The following is a 21,152-nucleotide window of genomic DNA, read 5'->3' on the forward strand; positions in this document are numbered from 1 at the left end:
GACTGAAAATGGCCAGTCAGGGAGCGGGCGCAGGTGGGCGGCCACCGTAGGCGGGATCCCGCGTCCCTCGGGCGGCGGATGCCGAGGTCCCGGACTCTACTGCCCTGAGCGCTGGGGGGCGTGGGCGCCACGGCCCGCCCCCGCCCCCACCCCTCCCCCACGCCGCCGCCGCCGCCGCCGAGCCCCGGAAGCGGGCGGGGATTTCCTGTGCCCGCCTCACCCGCGCCCGGCCGCCGTCTCTGCCCGTCGCTGGCTTAGCGGCCCGCGGCTCCGACGAAGCGGAGGGCGGAGGGGAGGGGCAGGCGGTGCCCAGGAGGGAGGCACGGGCCGCAGGCCAAGCCGACCCGGGTGAGTGGGGCCGGGCCTCAGGCAGTCGCGGCTGGAGGGAGGGACGCCTGGCTTTCCGGGGCGGCGGGTGGGGGCCCAGTCACCCGTGGGACGGGGAGCAGGATCGACGCGGCCTCCGGTCGCTGCCTTCACCGGGGGGTCGGCCCCACTGACATTCTGTGACCGGCCTTCTCCCAGGCTTCCCCTTCCCCAGCGTCGCTGTCAGGCCCCGCGGATGCCCGCCGCTGTCACTCGCGCACAGGTTACCCGTGGCTCCTTTCTCTTGACTTGCTCTTGCCCCAGTTCACGGGAAACCTGTTTTCTGACCTCACTTCCCCTGCCCTGGCTCAGCCTCTCTCGGATTCTCTGAAATCTGACCCTCTCCAGGGACACTGTGGCAAGTAGAAGGGAAGAAGCAACCTTACTCTGGAGCAGGCGGCCGTCCCGCCCATGCCCCACCCGGGGCAGAGGGCAGGATTCTCTGACAGAACGAGAGAGACTCGTCCCCGTGCCCTTGGGCTACTCATTTTGATACCCCTTCCTTTCCCTATTCAACAGGGCCCACTGCAAAAACTTCTGCAGGTGCCTTGACCCCCGGATATGTGAGGAAAAGTGAGAAATGCAAGCCCTAGAATCCGGACTCCAGTAAGGCCTGGGAACATCCTGGAGCCAGGAGAAACCTGGTTAGGGCTGACACCTTAGCTGCCCAGGTGCTGACTCTGAGAGAGTGAACATCGTAGGAAAGGCAGTGTGAGGATAAGTACCCACCCCCTTGCTGCTGAGATTTTTGCCAGCACTTCCACAGGTTTTCTGTGGAAAGTAGACTCTAGTAGTCTGGAGAGGCTCACACTTAGCCCAGTAAGCTCTGGAGAAAGAGGCTTCCCATCGAGGGACTGTGCTGCTGGGGAGATGGAAAAATGAGTTTGAGGCAGGTGTCCAAATAGTAGCTGTAGGTAAAGCCCTGAGGGAGGATGTTCAAAAGGAGCTTAAGAAACTAGGAAGACCTCCAATGAAGAGAGGGAATTGGCACCTTATATGTTAAAAATGAGGCAAAAAGGGGCTGGAATTCAGAAGAGAAAGCTAATATGGAAGTTTCCCTTTATTGCTTTATTGGGAATTTTCCTTTCTAATGAGAAGTCTTTGAAAAGGAAACCTCCTAAGCCGGGAATCAGTCCAGGATGCTCCCATGAGGCCCTGAGACTTCTTTGGACTTCTGAGATGAAAGGGTAATTTGTTCCCTTTCCGTGCATTGATCTTAGGGTTGCCACCTACCTCTTTTGTCAACGACAAATAGGCAAGAAAACAAACAACTTGACATCTGTCATTACCTATCCTGGGCTTCCGGGTCCTTGCAAATGTTATTGAACGGGTATGAGTGAGCCAGGATGGTTCACCAAGGTTCTGACCTGTTTTTGGAAGCCTTTCATTGGCTCTGACTGCTGGGGTCCTGAATAAAAATCACACACACACACACACACACACACACACACTCACACACAATGATGTTGCCAAGCAGAAGGACACTCTGTACAGTCTCATGGACTGTTTGTCTGCATCTCATATACTGTTTCTATGCAAGGAGGCAGGAAAGCCCTTGTCAACAACACGAGACCTGTCCTTACCCCTAAGATGTCCAGAGAGAAGAAAAGCCCACAGCCTGATCCTATGCACTACAGGATTATTGTTAAGGAGTTTTAAAATCTAACTCAAATCTCTCCTCTTGCAACCAAGAGAATAGATTTATACACACTTCTCTTTTCTCCCAGACAAGAAGAAACTATATCTATTGTTTTTAACTTTTCCCCAATGGCCGTATTTCCTATCCCTTTCTCCACTTTTGTTTCTTCTGATGGAACATACTCTGGCTTCTTCATACCCTTCTTTAAAATTGCATATATTTTTCTGATGAGATCTGACTGGATCTTCCTGTCTCAGGTTCTTATGTCTCAACTCATAGGACTGTTAATTCACCCTGAGGTCAAATTAGCTGCAACTATTTCCCCTTTATCTGCTTTTGGTTCAAACACTTTCTCTTCTTTTTACTTTTCTCAATTAGACATCAACTCCTCATTGACTAACAATTTTTCCTATCTGTTAGGGTTGCTTGGGAATTTTACCCCTGCTTTCTGAGTTATTGGTCTTTGTACCACATTTATTACAAGTTCTCATTTTCTGCATCAGAGTCGGAAGTCATGTCTCTTTGTTGAGGCTTAAGTGATGTGTCATTTAGTTTAGTCTCCTAAAGGAGGTGTGTGCTCCTGACACACACACACACACACACACACACACACACACACACACATACACACACCTTTGGCTGGGACTTCTACCTATAGTAATCATTTCATTCTGAACTAATTGGTGAGAAAGGGATTTGTGGCAGAAAATCTTATATGTGATTATATCCATTTTTGTTGAATAGAAGTCAGTGCATATTCTTTCTTGCATGTGTCCAAATTACTTACTTTATTGTATTTTCAGTGGTTGAAATTAAATGAATAGCTTTTGAATTTCCAGGATTGTTCTTTTTTATTTTTCTTAAATGAAGTTCTTCCAGCCATCAAGGATATCAGGATATCTGTATTTACCATGAGGTCCCCAAAACTGTTAGTGACTTTGCTATTTAGCACCTGCTCATATCTTAATTTCTCCAAGAAGTCTGGCCCAGGCTCAGTTGATTAGAACACACCAAGCTTTTAAAGTTCATCCTCCATCAAGCTTCTCTTACCCAGTTTCATCTTTTATCCCTAGGGTGTTTTCCATAACTCCCTTAGGAATTATTACCCCTTTACATTTTTAATGGGCACAGCTGATAATGAATTTATTTCAGGTCAAAATTTGGGTTTACAGCAAAGATGCTTTCAGAACAGACAGCAATCCTGGGGACAGGATGGGAGTCAATGAATGTCCAGCTGGAGGGAACAGAGCCTCAGGTGGAAAGGGGAGGCCAAGAAGAGGGACCATGGAGAACAGCACCAAGGCCACTGGAGCACCTGTGCTGTGACCTTGAAGAGGAGCCACAGTCTCTTCAGGAGAAGGGTGAGAGCCTGGAGGGTGTATAATGTGTATGTTTGGGTAGCTGGAGGGGAAGCACAGTGTAAAGAGTAGTCTCAATCTCTTGAAAGTAGAGTTAAAATCCCCAAATTGCCATGGACTGAACACCATAACCAGTATCAGGACTAGTTCATTCTTCCTGGGCCCTGGTCACAGAATATAAGGAACTCCTGAGTTCTGTAAACCATGAAACTGGGTTTCTCCCATTTCTTGCATAATCACTCCTCCACATGCTGCAAGTGTGTGATTAGTGGTACTGTATGTGGGAGACAAAGGAAGTGACAACAGCTCTGATTACTGTTGAGGACACACCCAGTGAGATGCACTTTACTAGGTGAAAATTACATTCAAATAATATAAATTCAAACCACAGCTAGTCCAGTAGAGATGGCTGACATATAAGTTCTACTAAAAAGCACTCTATACCCTTGCAGAATATTTTGAGCAAAGGTCTCTCCCACTAGGTGTATGCATTCGAATTTCATCAGTGGCCATAGATACAGGAAAATGTGACCCTTAAGCTCCTTTAACATGGGCCCAGTCTCTTATTGGGAAAGTGTGGATGGTCCATCACTAGTGGTTCCTCTTTCCTCTCTTCAGCTCAGTCGGCTCCCTGGGTTCCTGCCATTCCCCAGGAGGGGAGCACCGGAGATTGGGAGATGGCAGCTGCACTTCTTGCGGCAGGATCACAGGTGGGCTGTGTGCTTCCCTTCGCTTCTCCCAGGGTCTCATCACGGCTGCCTTTCTGTAGCCTCAGCATCATCCTATTGATTTGTTATTTCACATGATCACTAATGGTATCCTTGTCTTAGAACTGAACAGATTCTTCCTTTCCAGGGGGCTCGTAATACCCTTGAAAAAAATAAGTGGAGGCTTCACAAGAAGAGGGGAATTCCTAGAGGTTAAGTTGTTTTTAACGGATGGCTGTGCTATCCCTAGAGGGATTTTAAGAACAATATTAGGAAAAGATGACCTGAAGGAAGTTTGGAAGAACATAAAATAGGCAGGGCTGGGTGGACAATGGAGCATTTATGGAAAAAAAGAGAAAACAGAAAGATGTAGAGACAGAGCCAGAGAGAGAAAACAGGTTAGATTCAGAAGGCAATGGAAGAACTACAGAGAAATAATAATAGTAGTAGTAGCTACACAGAATGCTTACCATACTTGTGGCTCTCTAAATGCTTTATGTGTATTAACCTATTTAACCCTGAGAGAACCTCAATTATGCCCATTATACAGATGAGAAAATAGGGTAGGATGAGATTAAAGCACTTGTGTTAAGGCTGAACTGCTCATAAGTGGCAGAGCCAGGAGTCATTTGGCTCAAGGATCTGGGCTCCTAGCCACCGTATTATGCTGCCTCAAAAGCTAGGGATATGGCATGATGGGTGGAGGGCAAGAAAGAATGTTTTATCTATATGATTTTGTGCTGATAGAAAAGGAAAAGTGGAGGAAGGAGACGTTAGTAGCCAGTGTCTGTAATGAAAAGAATAAGGCAAGTGGGAAGATAACTGTAATTAAACAGAGGGAGCAATGAGTTCACGGTGCCTCCAACTTCCCATGGTCCCAGTGGGAAACTCCTCAAGAGACATTATCCTCACTCATTCGCTGACCATTGCTTTTACTCCTCTGCTCATTTACCCTTCACCAAAACTATATACCCTATCTCTGGGAAATTCTCTTTCTAGATGCTCCTGTGCCTCTCTCCTCTACTATCCCAGCATTTTATACTGAGATCACATTTTCCTTAAGGAACAATTACTAACAGATGATGCTACATTTTGTTTCAGGGCCTGGTAACCATCAAGGATGTATCACTGTGCTTCTCTCAGGAGGAGTGGCGGAGCCTGGACCCTTCTCAGACAGACTTTTATGGAGAATATGTCATGCAGGAAAACTGCGGGATAGTGGTCTCTCTAAGTAAGCATGATCTTCCCTAGCCATTTTTATAAGGTTATACTCTGGGAGGATGGAGTCATCTGCTCTAGAACTATTGGATAGTGTTTGTCTAGGGTACTTTCCTTGGCTGGCAATCTGTGTAGCTTTCACCAAAGAAAAATCATTAAGGCTAATCCAAGGAGAATGGAAATTAGGTGTCATTTTTTTTAAAACAACAGCAAAATAATGTTGAATTGTGGAGAAGAGAACTTTAGGCTTGTCTTGGTTGGGAATTGGGAGGTTCTTAGAAAGTAGAGAGAAGAACATTTAATTTAAGTGATAGAACTGAGTCCTTGGAAACTCAGCAGCACTATAGGATAAGATGGGAGTGTGGGGGTAGGAACAGCTCTAGTAGGGCTAATTAAGTGAAGTTAAGCACAGTTGGGCTTGGAGTATTTGAAATTTGAGTGGAATTTGAGTAGAGGAGAACAGACACACACACAGAGAATATGATTTTCTAAAAGAAAGAAGAGGGACTTAAGAGAAATCACATGTGGGCTTGGGGAAAGAGGCCTGTATTTGGCCTTCTTTTATCTTCAGTTCCAAGGAGTAATCTAGGAAATAGCTTTTTTTTTCAGAAATAGATCATTTCAGTTGAACTCATGGACATCTCTGTTTTCCTTTCCTATGGGCAGGATTTCCAATTCCCAAACTGGACATGCTTTCTCAACTAGAAGGAGGAGAAGAACAATGGGTCCCTGACCCCCAAGACTTAGAGGAGAGGGACATCCTAAAGGTCACATATACAGGTAAGCACCTACAATAGACTTTCAGCCACTTCCTTCACCCCGCTTGGAGTGTCATCATTACATGTCCGTCTGATCCCTCCTCAGCTCAGAGAGTTATGGAGTCAAAAAGTTTAGAGATTTTTTTCTTCAATGGCAAGACAGTGTAGGTTTAGAAGTCAGGCTCTAGAGCCAAACTTTGTGGATTTGAATCCAGGGCCACACCTGGGGAACCTTGGAAAAGAAATTCACCCCTCTTTGGGTTCCTCATCCATGTATTATTGTGAGATTTAAATATGTTAACATAGTAGAACAGTACCAGGCACATAATAAGCACTCAATAAATGTTAGTTGCTGTTGTTGTTATTGTTGATGTTATTGTAAATGCTTTCCAAAATGTCTCTAGTATTGCTGACAGGTGGTCACTCAGCCAGTGAGGATTGCGGCACATTTCTTAACTCTCTCCATCTATGCTCATAGTAATAAATAAATAGCAACAATGGCATAGACCATTTACTAAGTGCTCACTATGTACAGGTACTATACTATCTCATAACATTTATCTTATAATTATTCCCATTTTACAGAAGAGAAAATGAAGGCTTACAGAAGTTAAGTGGGAAAGCTGAGATTCAAAATTGTGTAATCTGCTTCCTAAGTCTAGATTTTTAACCTCTCTACACCTCTTGCACTGTCTTATACAACATTAGAACCTGTTCTCTCAGCCCTTGTGGGGTGAGGTTTAGGCCCTAACAGGAATCATACTACCTCACCTATGACTTGGGTCCTGGGGTACTCTCTTGTGACTCCCCTCTTGGGGTTGGTATTTTCCCTTCTCCACAGGAGATGGAAGTGAGCACGAGGGCGATACCCCTGAACTAGAAGCAGAACCTCCCAGAATGTTATCTAGTGTGTCTGAAGATACTGTTCTCTGGAACCCAGAGCAGGATGAGAGCTGGGATTCCGTGCCCAGGAGCTCCAGAGGAATGCTCCTGGGTCCACCTTTTCTTCAGGAAGATAGCTTCTCAAACCTTCTATGTAGCACAGAGATGGATTCCCTGTTAAGACCACACACATGCCCCCAGTGCGGGAAACAGTTTGTGTGGGGCTCCCATCTTGCCAGGCACCAGCAAACACACACTGGGGAGCGGCCCTACAGCTGCCTCAAGTGTGAAAAGAGCTTCGGGCGAAGACATCACCTGATCCGGCACCAGAAAACCCACCTACATGACAAGCCCAGCAGGTGCTCTGAGTGTGGCAAGAATTTCCGATGCAACTCCCATCTGGCCAGCCACCAGAGAGTGCATGCGGAAGGCAAATCCTGCAAGGGCCAAGAGGTTGGAGAGAGCCCTGGGGCTAGGAAACGGCAGCGTGCCCCACCAGTGCCAAAGTGCCATGTGTGCACTGAGTGTGGGAAGAGCTTTGGCCGACGGCACCACCTGGTGAGACACTGGCTGACCCATACTGGGGAGAAGCCCTTCCAGTGCCCTCGCTGTGAAAAGAGTTTTGGCCGTAAACACCACCTGGACAGGCACCTGCTGACCCACCAGGGACAAAGTCCCCGGAGCAGCTGGGACAGAGGGACATCTGTCTTTTGAAATCTTTCTGCTGCAGCTATGGTCACATCTATCAGCAGCTGGTGCTACCAGGAGTCTCTCCCAGAGCTGCCCCTCTTCTGCACCCCAATGGCCAGATTCATGAGCCCTGGCTCCATCCCTTGAAGGATGAGGTTCCAACATTGGCCAGACGTTTCTCACCAGTTCTGTGAGATACCACAGAAGAGGAGTTCTTTGGGCAAAACTTTTAGGAAACAGTGCTTACTACATGGGCTGATATTCAGCCTGAGCCCATTCTCAAGGGTATCACTTGAGAGTCAGTAGTTTATTACTGATGTCCAAGCTGAGTGGTTGGAGCCTATGCCATCCCAGTTAAATATTTGAGTACCACCTTTGTATACTGTAACTCTTATATCCTCTCTGTATATAGAGAGAAATGCCATATCAGCATATTAAAGGCTCTGAAAGCTTATGGGTACAGGGAATTGTTAAGCCTCTTTTAATGCAGTGTTTCCTAAATTTGTTTGACCTCAGTATCCTTTCTATCTTCCTTCCATCTCACAGAACTGGTGACTCCATGAAACACACTCTGGTGAACACTGGGTTAGAGAGTAATGAGGAAACAGGAAAGAGATAGTGATCAGGTACCCAGGGTCCCCTTTTTTTATCCAAATGAAAGCTGAGGGGCAGACCTCATTCCTCTGTGGGTCCATCACCCTTAACCAGATCATCCAAATATACATCCACACCTCTTACCTCCCTACTGAAAAATAGAAACAAGAACCTTTTCACCCCCTATTCCTACTCCCTTCATCTTCCTCATACATATATCCAGCTGAGAGATCACCCTACAATGCTAAGAGATGGACTTATACCCCCCAAGTAACCCAGGCCCACACCGAAGAAAAAACTTTATCCCCTTGAACAGACCCCTCTCCTCTTGACTGTGTCTTTATGTGTCTATGTGTATCTGTGTGCAGGGTCTTTGAATTCAGAGAGCATGCAAAGTGCAAACTGTACAAGCTAGATTTTCTAGGGGCTGTTTTCTGGGGATGAGGGTAGTAGGGATTATATGGGAGTTTTTGTTTTGTTTCAAGATAGGAAGTAAGCTGAACAATTAAGAGAGCCCTCATGGAAAGTGTTAAATGATGGGTTAAGTTGTGGGAGTTGAGATATAATGTCTTCCCTGCTATTAGTGAGATCAAGACAATGGTGGATATATATGTCTAGGTCTGACTCTCTGGGCCACAGATTCTTTTTGTCTGGGAGGAGAAAGAAAGACCCATCCTCAGTGAGATGAGCTGTTTCTTGATTTCAAGTAAGTTGCATATAGAAGCTTTGTGCTAAGTGGGTTTCTTTGTCTTGTTTTAGTGCTGGGAAATTAGGGCAGGAATCACAGTGCTTGTGGACTGTTGTCATCACTCTTATTTTGACCTTGATTGCCTCATCAAGGAGACAGTTTTTCATGAGGATCTCATTCTCCCAGAAACAGAACTTTAGGGAAAATGGCTATGGTTTAGCTTTTCAGCTGATGCAGGGCAATGCATTGGGTTTTCTTACCAATTCTGGGCAGGTATCCACAATAAGACTCTTAACTCTAGGACTTGCATAAGTATTCTAGCATATGTTGGTTGGTAAGTTGGTCATTGTTTTGCTTTATTGATAACATGTTAATACCAATCTTATAATTTAAAAACTATCCTGTATGTAAGAGCAGTTTGGGGTTAGGAAGAGAGAGGAGCAAAGTGGATGAAAGTCATGTAGTTTCTCTTTAATGCTTAGACTAGTTTGTCCTTAACACACTTATTTCTCAACCACAATTGGTGGAATTAACTAGAGAGGCAAGAGGAAGAAAGCTGCAACAATCTAGTTTAATGACTGTCCCATTTGCTTAGGAAATGGGTGAATCTGGGTGAATCACAGCTCCTCAGAGTTCTGGACCCAAATGGAGCTGAGAATAGGGCCATTTTGTTGACTGGGGTTCTTGGAGAGTATGTGAACTGAGCAGCCCAGCCCCTGCCTCCCTTCTGCTGCTCAGAGCAGCCTGCCTTCTTTGGTTGGAATGTACTTCTCTTGCTTACGTTCCTAGTAATAGAGCAAAGTGGCCAGCCCTTTAAGAGGTCCTCAGAGACAGGAACATTTTAGGATTAGTATTAGGAGATACCCCACAGCATAGGAGAGTATTGGATTCCAGTGATAAAACTGGACTATGCCATTTCTTTTGGCCTCCCACTATGCCTCATTCATTAATGCAGATCAGCTGTATGTAAGCAATGGTTCAGAATCTGTTTTGATTATAGATCCTTTTGAGAACCTGATAAAAATGAGAAACTAACTTTTTGAGAAAACAGACATTAGCAATTCACTCTGTTTTGTATATACATTTAGCAGATTCAGAGCCTATCCATGGAATCGCTAAACTGGGATCATGGGGAGTTACCCTGACCCAATGTATAAGGCAAGGATTATGAAATATTCTAAGGACTAAGATACCAGAGGCAATAGGGGATAAAGACAGAGTCTAGTCTTTAATGACCAGAAGAGTATTGCTTACATTCTACTGTGTTGTTGTTGTTTTTTAAAAGATGACATGCTGACAAATCCAGCTCCTCACAAACTTTGTTTCAAAGACTTGTTGGAGGTGACTCCCTGTACTATCAGATTACACCTCTTAATAACCAAATGTTAACCTCCAGCCTTTGATCTGTTTCAGTAAATATAAGGAGAGCAAGTGAAGCCTCCAAAGTGTGGGGGGAGTCATAGTACCCAAATGAAAGGCATCATGGAGTCCAGGAGCCTTCTGCAGAAAGGACATCCCCGTAGGTCATTTCTGGTATACCACTATCTTCTCTACCTCAGTCCAACACCACTTCTCTTAGATGAAAAATTAAAAAAGCAACAGCCATCAGATGGGTGAATAGATTTGAATGATTTTTCCTACAGGGAATCAGTCTCAAACTCCCATCTTTCTCCCAATTTGCTTTGCCACATGTTCACCCTGTTCCCCTTTAAATAAAAAACTGTTTCTGTGTTCTCTCTGGGAAAATGTAAAATGGGGAAGCCCATCTTCAGGAACCTGTCACCGTTTCATTCTGTGGTGCCTCTACCGTGCTCAGGGCCCAAGTGTCCTCCCCTTTCTACTCCAACGAAGTATGTCTGCAAAGAATCCCTTACACTGGAGGAAATAACTCAAAGTGTTAGCTTTTCCCAGAGTTATTTACATTTTAAGCCTTAGTTCTGATAGCAGAAGTGAAAAGAAAGTTTTCCCTTGTAAAGGGACCTAAAGTGAACTAAAGAGGTGATAATTTGTGACAAATCCTTTCCTTTCTAGCACTTCTGCACTCAAACCACTGTTTCCTTATTTCTAAGGGCAAGGTGAGCCCTGACTCAGAACCAGAGATGCCAGAAGACATGTTCTTTCCATCCCTATTCAGATGAATGCACTGGATGGGGGTGAGTGGGGATGAGCAGTAACAGAAAAGTGAAATCTATTCCCATAGACCCTTTAGAGATCCTGAGCTGGCAAAACTTCCTGGAATACTATATTAGGCCTTGGGTCTCAAGAGGTGGTCTCTGAACCAGCAACACGGATATCACCTGGGAACTTGTTTTGGAAATGCAAATTCTCAGGCTCTGGTCCCAAACAAACGAATCAGAAACTCTGGGAGTGGAGCCCAGCAATCAGTCTTCACTTGCCTTCCAGAATATCTGATGTATGCTAAGGTTTGAGAATCACTGGCTAGGAGATTCACATTCCACTTCAAATCAGTTATACCTTACCCTCTTCATATGGGGAGAAAGGGGAATCTTTAAATCCCTGCTGCTAGATTTATTTTCTGCAACCTCTCCAGGCTCGTTTCTCCTCAGTTCTGGTTCCCTTGAGTCCCAAGGTCTTCCTTAAATTGGTGAAAGGACTGGGGTAGGCAACAATTTTAGAGATTTGGGGGGGGGGATGGGCAACTACCAAGGTGCTATTACTGGGGCTAAAGCTTCTAAAATGGGCACTGAGGATTCATGAGTCCAGAAATCTGAAAGGATATAAAATGAGCAGATACCTCAAAGAAGGGAAATTCAATGTAAAACTGAAAAATTAACATCTAAGGAAATGGTCCTCCTTTGCTAGTTAGCTGGTCCTTCTCCGGGCCTAATAAGTTGCCCTGGAGGCATGCAAGGTGGACATTTAGCACAGGATAGAGGGTAAAGCCAGCTCTCCCAAGCCCTTAAGGAACCAAGTTCTCCAACCTCACAATTGCGTTGCATACCAATGAGGTACCATGCAAGGGACTTCTAACCATGAATTGGCATACCCTATGGTCAAGGACAACGGAAGTATCAGGGACTCCCCAAGGACTCAAGAAAGAACCAGGTTCATTTAGTAATATGTGAAAGAAGTGAGATTTGAACCCAAACTGTTTACCAGGTAGAGTTGTAATCAATTAAACCATGTCAAAAATGCATTTCCTGCTTGAAGATTCTGTCCAATTCAGGCTGCAAGGAAGAGATCTGTCTTGCAGGCCCTGGTCCTGTTACCTCTAACTCCTCTCCTAACCAAACTCACAAGAACAGGGTGAACTGACTGACAACCCCTGTGGGGCTCTCCAAGGTCAAAAGGTTGGAGCTAACCTAAGTCTCTCCAATAAATGGAGCTCCTCCTCCACTCTTCACTCCCATTTCTCTTTTTCAGTTGATTTGGTTTACTAGTTTTGTTTTGTTTTGCTTTGCCTGGGGAATACCTCACCCTTCACAAGGATATATGTTCTTCCTAATTCCTATCCTTCTCTTTCCATCATAGTTACTGTCTTTAGGCTTCTAGCCAGTTCTATTCACCGTGAGCCCCCCATCCGTCCCTCTGCCTATTGTCCAGTTTGTCAGCTGTAAGCCTACAAGCAGGGTCAAGTACTCATACTTCCCAGTTTCTTCCCTCCAATCCTTGGCTCTCGCAGCTCAGCTGCCATCTTACCACTCTGCAGCTCTCTCTCACACCCTTCCCCACAGCCTAACCTAGCTAGCAGGTTGTTCATACTGCCAAGTCCAGGCCCTACACTCAATTCCCTGAAGGCTCCTCTTCCCTGGATTTAGCTTCCAAAATGGATTTCTACTTTTTGCTACTTTAATTTACTCAATCTCTTCCAGTCCTCTGTTGTTCCTGAGTATCAGTCTCAATTTTATAAGCCATTTTTGGTGATCTCACTATGTGCCAGGTACTGGCTCTTTGAGGGCTGGGAAATCAAGTGTGACAATGGTCCCTGTACTTAGAATGTTCCTCAGCCGAGCTCTCCCCTGGCACTACCTTCTTCCCATGATACTGCACACCAAGGCACCCTGCTCCAGGAAGTTTGGGGAGTGTATGCCCACTTGCCATCCAGCCCAACTGCTCTGCTAGATTTCTAGCTCTTGTCTGACTTGGTTCCCTGTGATGGAATGTGAATTTCCCATGGGGTTACCTACTGGGGACCTTTGTCTGTATCCTTAGGGGTCTCTAATATGCTCCCTAAGGTCCCTGTCAGTTGAATAAAGGTCTTATTGGCTATGTCACTGATTTCCTCACTTAGTCCTCTCCTCTTCCCTCCATTCTCAGCTCTTCTCTCATGATCAAAAGGCTGCAACATAATGGGAGACACCAGACAGTCCTCGGGGGAGTCACACAAACATGCGTGAGCCCCTTCACTGCCCCTCCCAAAAACATAAACCTTGAGATGCCACAAGTTAGGCCTCCCCATCTCTCTCTTGGTGTCCTGGCTTCCAGATGTCCCTCCCCAGTCAGCTGGTCTTTGCCCAACCTGGAGATGGAGAAAGTAGATTGCTGAGCAGGACTGGGCCTACGGTGAGGCAGGTAAGGGTCTAGGGAGCAAATTTAAGAAGGCCCTCCATCTTGGGGTCATTCAAGTGCTGACCTTGCTCTTGGGAGACCCTTAAAGTGCTGAACCCATGTCTGGAAACAGGTGATGGTGGTGACTATGAATTGACCCCCTAGACAAATTTATAGTAATTGTAGATTTGGTGGGGGGAGCCAGAGGTGGCCTGCACAGATAGGGTTAGTCAGGAACTGGGTCCACCAGACATACTCACCCTTGTGGGTAAAGAGGATGGCAAAGGGTATGAAGAGAATAAAGTAAGAGAATAAAAATAGTGTGGGAGTTAACATGGGAAGCTGGCATGGACACCACTAGCCTCTGATCCACTGACACAACCTCCCACCTGTGGAGCTTCATGGGACGTGGGGAAGAGGGAAAGGAGCTGCTCCCCAGGCCTTGAATGCATCCCAAAGACTTTGCTCTTCTTCCCCGGGAATTGCCTTAATGGAGCTGTAAGCCTACTGTTTTAAGGGACAATCTGCCTCTGCAGCTTTCTGAACACCAGCCAGGCTGTATTGTCACCTTCCTTGATGCTTTAGGTTTCCCTATTTTCTTATGTTCACTCTTACTTCCCACAGTCACTTGGAGTAATACTGTTGACAAGTCTGAACTTTTTCCTAACCAGAAAGGGAGGAGGGAAGGAATTGACAAAAGGGGGAGGAGAAACACAGCTGTGATTGTTCGCTGAGGGGCCTCTTCTCTGCCAGCTCCAGTGGTCTATTGAAATCCTGACTTCCTCTCCTTACTCCCTCCATCAGTGCCTTTCCCAACCTTATCCATGTCTTCATGTTGACCCACCCCCTCACTCCAGTCGTCAGTTCCTTTCTTCCAAATTCTTTGGCTTTTCTCTTTTAAGAGAAGGCCAACCACACTGCCTTGCCATCTCAGAGCTCCCCAGAGGAGGGGGGACAGGAAAGAGCTACTGCTTTGAGACCGCTATCAAATGGAGATGCTTGCATGTTCTGAAAATACACCCCCACAATGTTTGAGAACACCCTCTTGCAAAAAAAAAAAACAAAACCTCTAAATTATTAAAACACTCAATGTAGAAATGAATTCTAACTTCTGACCTTTACCTACATAGAGAAGATATCTTGGAGAGTTATTGAGTGGATGATGAGGCTCCCATTCAACATTGATAACTCTAGACAAGAGAGCCCTGGATTCACAATTAAAAGTCAATTTTGAAAGTGTACATTTTCTAAACATTAGCTTTTTCTCTTAAGATCTAAGAGATTGAGGTGAAAATGAAATTAAATATTCATGCAAAAGTACAAACCATCTTATAAATGAAAAAGCTATAAATAACAACTACATGGAATCTTCTACCTTATTTTTGAACATGTTACAATTTACATGATTCTGAAAACAAATACCAAAAAAAAGATATAGTAAAGAGTCTGTATCCTCTACAATTGCCATCACATTCCCTTCACAGTAGAGAACCAGTTAGTTTCTTGTGTGCATCTTTTCAGAATTTTATACAATTATGAAGAGGTATATTTTCCTCCATTTTACACAAAAAATAGAATTGTATACTCAGTGTCCCAAATTGTTTTCTTCACTTAATATATCTTTGGGAGCTTGTCATGATACATCGAGAATCCCCCCTTTTTACAGCTGCATGCTATTTCACTTTATGGAAGTTTCAATTTAACCAGTCCCCTAGTAAGATTTAGATTATTTCCTTTTCTGTTACTGCAGTGCCTCACTGAATACCTTGGACATAAGTCATTTCACAAATGCATTTACATCTAAAAGATAAAGTGGTTCTGCTGGGTCAAAGGATATTTTCATCTGTAATTGTAAAAGAGAAATTCCCTCCATTTACACTCTCACTAGCATTGTGTGTGAGTGCCTGTTCCCCCACAGCCTTACCAATGGAGTAGGTTCTCAAAATCTTTGAAATGATTAAAAATGTTATCTTATTGTTTTAATGTGTATCTCTCTTATGAGTAAAATTGTATCTTTCTCATATTTTTAAAGGCCGTTTGTATTTTTGTTAACTGTTTTATACCATTGATAGTTGATGCTAAAGGGCATCTAAGCTTTGTTACAACTCGAAAGTACAACAATTTTCTGATCATCATCATCATCACACCAGACAGTTGAGATAAAAGGAAAGCAAAGAATTGAGGTTAGGGATGTTCCATTTGCTCTAAGTTAAAAACCCAAATAGGCCACTAGAGTGTGAGCAGTGAAAAGTGGGAATTAGCTTTATCCATCTTTATTCAGCAAAGCACCCAGAATCTTACAGGCATTTAGTCATCAGTGAACACTTGGGATGAGTTTACCTATTCTTGGGAATTTCTTTCACAAAGTTACCCAGCTAGCATTATGATCTAGATAATCTGGATAGCTTGCCAGTGAGTAAAGTCATTTCTTATATTTCATTGGAGTAGAGCCACCCTAAAGCTTATTAATGAAAAATAATCTGAGATGACCATTGTTAGCTATTAGAGTCAGGATCGGACACTTAATAAAGTCGATAAATTTGCTGACTGAATGGATGGAAGTTTGCTTAAATGACAAAATTATCATAATACAGACACAACTGTGATGGTTCTTAGGAAATCTAGAAAAAATTTTTGCCAGTGTTTTCCATCCCATTTTAGGAGAAAAGGCATCTAGTTCTAGACCATCTGATTCTTTATGTAAAATTTTGCCAGGACTATAAGGGCACCTGGATAGCTCAGTTGGTTAAGCATTTAACTTCAACTTAGGTCATGATCTTATGGTTTGTGTGTTCGAGCCCCATGTTAGGCTCCACACTGACAATGTGGAGCCTGCTTGGGATTCTCTCTCTTTCTCCCTTTCTCTGCCCCTCCCTGACTCATGATTTCTCTCTCAAAAATAAAAATAACAATAAAAAAATAAAACTTCCCAGGACTATAAAGGGGCAATACACCTGACTATCACAAGAACATTTCAGTGCCTCTTTTCAGATGGCTCCCCATTCTCTGATTCTGTTTGCTTTATTCTGCTACTCACAGACAATTCAGGAACACAATCAACCTAATTACAGCAGGGGGAAATTTCAAAGTTCAAACCATCTATAGATGAGATATACTGCAAGCATTTTACTATTAGCTTTGCGTAGGTTTGAAGTGGTGATTCTTATTTGGAGGTGTGAGAGGGTGATTATTAGCATCACTTAAGCTTTCTTTTCTTCTTGTTTTTTGTTTTGTTTTGTTTTGTAAATACACATACCCAGTTCCCCTGTGTAGGAGATGTCAGACTCTTGGCAAAAGCTTGGTCAGGTTCACTCAGAAAAGGCTCCCCAGCTTGTTCCGATACCTTCCCACCTATCACCATCACTCTCACCTCTTTTCAAGAGTAAAGAGCATCTTCCCAGTTGTTTCCTTTTCCCTATTCCTTTGGCATCAGTTGGAAACAGCAAGTCATTTCCCTGAACCAGCTACTTTGGTGTTTACTTCCCTAGGGACCATTTCTGTGTCCTGTCATGACCTACGGCATGAGAACTACTCCCATGCTGCTGTTAACCTCTGCATTCCGAACTAAAAGAAAACTAAAAGAAATCATACATTTGCTCCATTGACATATTGTGTTCAATGCCTGTGGTTTCTTTAAGAAAAGCAAAAGACTTAGCTACTCATTAGTTAGCTATCCCCAGCTTCTTATATTTCTGGTATGCATTCCATCAATCTTTTTTGTTTGTTTTGAATTCTATAAATCTTAATATCCTTTCTTATAGTTAGTACTTTCCAAGTTGATTATTCCCTTACTGAATTTGGCAAGAAAAGCCTATGTCATGATATTTTAAGTCCTTCTAATTTTACTAATACTTAAGATCACCTAAAATCATCCTAGCCCAATTCCGACTTTTTTTTTTTACAAGGCTATGAACAGATAAGTAACAACTCAGCCAAGGTCAGAGAAGCAGAACTTTGACTAGAATCCTGGTCTCATTAAGTATTGACACTGTATAGTTTTCTGCTATAGCCATTATTACATCATCCCAAGTTCTTTATATTCCTTGAACTCTCAGTAATGAGCACCTACCCTGGGCCAAGGTCTGTGCTAGATGCTTTCACACGCTAATGTAACTGAAGATTAACATATAAGACAAAGGTTTCAAGTTAAGATTATCAAGTCAAGCAAAAACTACAAACCCATTACAATTTTGGGAGAAGGGCCTTTTTTCTAAAAGGAATTTCAATTAAGAACACTTCAGATCTGTGAGACCACTCAACTTAAAGGCTATTTTCTTGTCCCAGTGATGCCCCCTATTTCTCTCTTTACATGCCCTTCTTCCCAGAACTCAATTTGAATTTGATAGGGTGTCTAACATTAATTAAATCCTTCTATCGAATTTCCTCAAGTTGCTACTTTTTTTCTATTTCTCTTTTCCTTCTGAAAGGCATTTTCCTGGGTCCCGAGCAGAATCCCAACAGAATCGCAACATGTCTTTGTCTCTTCACCCCATATTCCTCTGCTATAGGTCTCACCTCACCAACCACCCTTACCCTTCCAGGTGCGGCAAAGAGGAAACAGACACAATGTAGTGGAAAGGTCTCGTATATGGTTTTTCCCACTTTAGTGTGTGAGAGCTGCTCTCTTAGAGCCTAAGGGGAAAGGCATCTGTGCCTGGAGGAAGGGAAATTTCTCCCACACTACAGATACCCGGCTGCATACCCAGGACTTACAGCTTTAGCAGAAGTCTGTGCAAGCAGCCCTTGGGTCATGAGTCTTCCCCTGACCACTAAAATTTACATCAGTTTTAACCAAAGTTGTCTTCTGGATGGTGCGCTTTACCAGCTTCTCCTGGTCCTGTGTCTTCTCTTCCCTGGGTTTCGAGCTTGGCCTCTTCTCTCGGATCCTAGACCTCATGTTTTCCTTTATGGTCCGACCTCTCCCCTGGTTCATCATCTTGGCTCTTGCTCCCTCCTTGGCTTTGGAATGCACCAAGTCCTTGGCTCTTGGCCTGACCTTCTTCATCTTCGTTTTTGCCTTCGTGCTCTGTCTCCATAATTTCCTGGCCTTCTTGGCAGCCTTGCGACGCACGCAGCGCCTCCTTGGGCTCCGGGGCCCAGGAAGGGTCTTCCTCAAAGAGCGCCTGCCTCCCTCCAACCTCCGGCGCCCTGGCTTTCTCTTCGGCTTTGTAATCTTCCAGACCCTGAAGTAGCCAGAAGCATCATTGCTGCTGACCCGGAGAAACGTGCCCTTAACATCAGACCTGGGTGCTTCACCTGAGTTTCGCCACTTCCGGCGCACTTCGTAGCCAGCATTTCCGAGCTCCTTCTTGAGAGTGGCAAGAGTTAGCCCTTTGTGTGCTGTGATGGCTCCGAGCAACAGCTGGGACACTTTGAGCACTGAGAGAGGACCCCGCCTTGGCGGTGCCGTGAGGGTTTTTTCCGTGGCCTGTTGGGTTTTAACTTCAATGCCTTTGGATTCGCCAGCGGACCCATTCACCTCAGCCATGGCCCCGCTCCCGCCTCTGCGGGGCCACTGCTCTGGGCCTCCCCAGCCAAGGCAGGAGACAAAGCTGAGGCTGGCTGGACCACGTCACAATGGCAGGGCCCAGCTGAGATGTTCAGGTCCTAGTTAGGAGTTGCCAGATCCCACCCTAGTAGGATATCCAATGAGAGTCCACTTACTTCTGGGTCTAACCAATCCAGATCCTCAGCACCTCTGCCCCCCAAAGAATCAGCCTTCTGATCCCAGGGTTTGTTCCCCTGCCTCTTATTAGGCTACCATTTCTTGACCTTGATCTTAAGTTTACTATTTTTCTGTGGTCCGGAATACCATCTACCCATAGTTCCCTAAGGTGAAAGAAGCTGCTCCCAACTATCTAAAACAGGTTATACGATGCTTTTAAAAAATAAATGTGGTAGTCTGGCAAACAAAACCCAACCTAAAAACTCCCACCTTTTTCGCCCACCAGTTAGAGATGTAAGGTCATGTTTCCCTGACTCTACATGGTAGATTCTGTGCAAGAATATGAAGGAAAGAAGGAACCACTAAACCACTACCCTAATTCAGATGCCTCATTTAGTTGGATTAGAACAGTCCAGTTTCCAAATAGCCTAAAAACTCTGGTCTAGTCATCATTCTTTCACCAGACTTTGCTTTTCAGCTTCTTGTCCCTCTTAGATTGCCCACCCCCTTTCTCTGCCTACTATAGCCTGCTCATTTTTCAGAGTCTTATAAAATACCTTCCTCATTGAAGACCCCTCATACTCTTTTGGTCAAATTATTTCTCTCAACTACCACATTAAAATTTTGCAATCCTATACTGCATTTTCTTTATTCAAATTTATTCAGTTTCTTTAAATTAATTTGGTACTAGAGGATACAATATGGCACAATAGTTTTATCAAAACAGCCTAGACTCAGAGCTGGAAGACAAGGACACATACCCCAGCTCTTGAACAGCCATGTGGCATTGCTAAACCCCTCCATATCTTTGGATTTGATTTTTTTATCTTAAAAAAACAAACAGGCCAATAATCCTTTCCTACCAACATCACAGAATTATTGCAAAGGTTCAGAAGAGGTAATGGTAGATGACAAAGGACTACCCAAATATAAGGCATAACATTAACTTTATTATGAATGTTTATGTCTTTTCAACTAAATAAAAAAGTCCCTGAGAGCCAAATACCTTTTGAATTTCCATGGTCCATGCTGCACTCAACATTTTTCTTTATTAAACACAGCAGGTATTTAATTGAGTCTGTGTAAGCTCCTCTCTGCTGAGGAGACTTTCTCTGGATTCAAAGGAAACTCCCAGAAAATCAGGAGAAAGGAGCAGGAAGAATCTCAAAGGGTTGAAAAGGAAGCTAGTTGCTCAAGAACTTATTTTGGACACAGTTTAGTTGGGAATTATTCAAAGAACACTCAAATTGCAAAACATATCCTACTTCTCCAAAGGATATTCACATATACCTAGCAGTCATAGGCTAGACTGTGACATAGTGTCTCCCAGGAATGAAAGTGCTAGGAAGTAGCTTAGATCAGTGCTTCTTAAACTTTAATGTGTACTTCATAAAGATTCCAATACATTAGGTCTGGAATGGGGCCAGCGGTTTTATCTTTCCAACAAGCTCCTACATAGTTCTATCTGCTTATAACCCATCGCTTAGAGAGAGTGGGGAGGAGACAATGAGAAAGGGAGTGGCCAGGAGATTAGATTAGAAAGGCAGGTTAGGGTGTGAAAGACATTACATAATAATGACACCCCTATAAATAGTCACACAGCAGTAAGTGGTAGAGTGTGGATTCATACTTAAGACTACTTAATTCTAAGGCCTGAGTTATTAACTACTGAGCTAGGTTTCCTTTTCTCCAAGGTTGATCCTCCCACACCTTTATGTATCTCCATCACAGAGCAAGAAGAAGCTTATCTCCACAAACACAGCTCAGAATCAAAAGGATCTACAAGCACTCATTGTACCATCTCCCAGTCTTTAAATTAGAGCATGGTACTGTGGATCTCTAAGAACAGGAGAGTAATACATCAGCACAGGGACAATGCATCAGTGGAGAGCCACCAGATGGAGAGGCAGAACTACATGAAGCAGGATTTCTCTCATTTGTGTAGTCTCTTGGTCTGGCTATACCTTCTGTTTACAGAGCCAGTGGACATAGGATAGGGCAACCACTAGATATAAAAAGGCAACACTGTTTGCTTTGAGAATAAGAGGAAGGTAAATGAAGTCTGACCTTCATATCAA

General features: G+C 44.2%; 2 protein-coding genes across 3 annotated transcripts; one reads left to right on the forward strand and one right to left on the reverse strand.

The window, feature by feature from the left end:
* Positions 1 to 235: 235 nt before the first annotated feature.
* ZNF641 (zinc finger protein 641) lies at positions 236 to 10,634 on the forward strand. 2 transcript variants are annotated; one of them, XM_029953367.1, is made up of 6 exons: positions 236 to 348; positions 3,158 to 3,366; positions 3,982 to 4,073; positions 5,172 to 5,301; positions 5,955 to 6,068; positions 6,888 to 10,634. In XM_029953367.1, the coding sequence occupies exons 2-6, from the start codon at positions 3,183 to 3,185 to the stop codon at positions 7,640 to 7,642; spliced, it is 1,275 nt and encodes a 424-aa protein (XP_029809227.1). In that variant the 5' UTR covers positions 236 to 348; positions 3,158 to 3,182; the 3' UTR covers positions 7,643 to 10,634. The 2 variants fall into 2 exon arrangements, with proteins under 2 accessions (XP_029809227.1, XP_029809226.1); XM_029953366.1 differs by having other exon boundaries at positions 269 to 348; positions 3,178 to 3,366.
* Positions 10,635 to 17,978: 7,344 nt separating this feature from the next.
* On the reverse strand, positions 17,979 to 18,962 carry LOC115303567 (testis-specific H1 histone). Its single transcript, XM_029953372.1, has one exon. It carries the CDS (start codon positions 18,895 to 18,897, stop codon positions 18,127 to 18,129), a length of 771 nt encoding a protein of 256 aa, XP_029809232.1. The 5' UTR covers positions 18,898 to 18,962; the 3' UTR covers positions 17,979 to 18,126.
* Positions 18,963 to 21,152: the final 2,190 nt, after the last annotated feature.

This window comes from Suricata suricatta, chromosome 10, assembly GCF_006229205.1.
Source record: "Suricata suricatta isolate VVHF042 chromosome 10, meerkat_22Aug2017_6uvM2_HiC, whole genome shotgun sequence".
Classification (NCBI taxonomy): Eukaryota; Metazoa; Chordata; class Mammalia; order Carnivora; family Herpestidae; genus Suricata; species Suricata suricatta.

Coding starts and splice junctions, on each gene's coding strand:
- ZNF641 (XM_029953367.1), top strand. CDS start 3,183: ATGCTTTCAGAACAGACAGCAATCCTGGGGACAGGATGGGAGTCAATG. Junction 5,302..5,954: donor CGGGATAGTGGTCTCTCTAA/GTAAGCATGATC, acceptor TCCTATGGGCAG/GATTTCCAATTCCCAAACTG. Junction 6,069..6,887: donor CCTAAAGGTCACATATACAG/GTAAGCACCTAC, acceptor CCTTCTCCACAG/GAGATGGAAGTGAGCACGAG.
- LOC115303567 (XM_029953372.1), bottom strand. CDS start 18,897: ATGGCTGAGGTGAATGGGTCCGCTGGCGAATCCAAAGGCATTGAAGTT.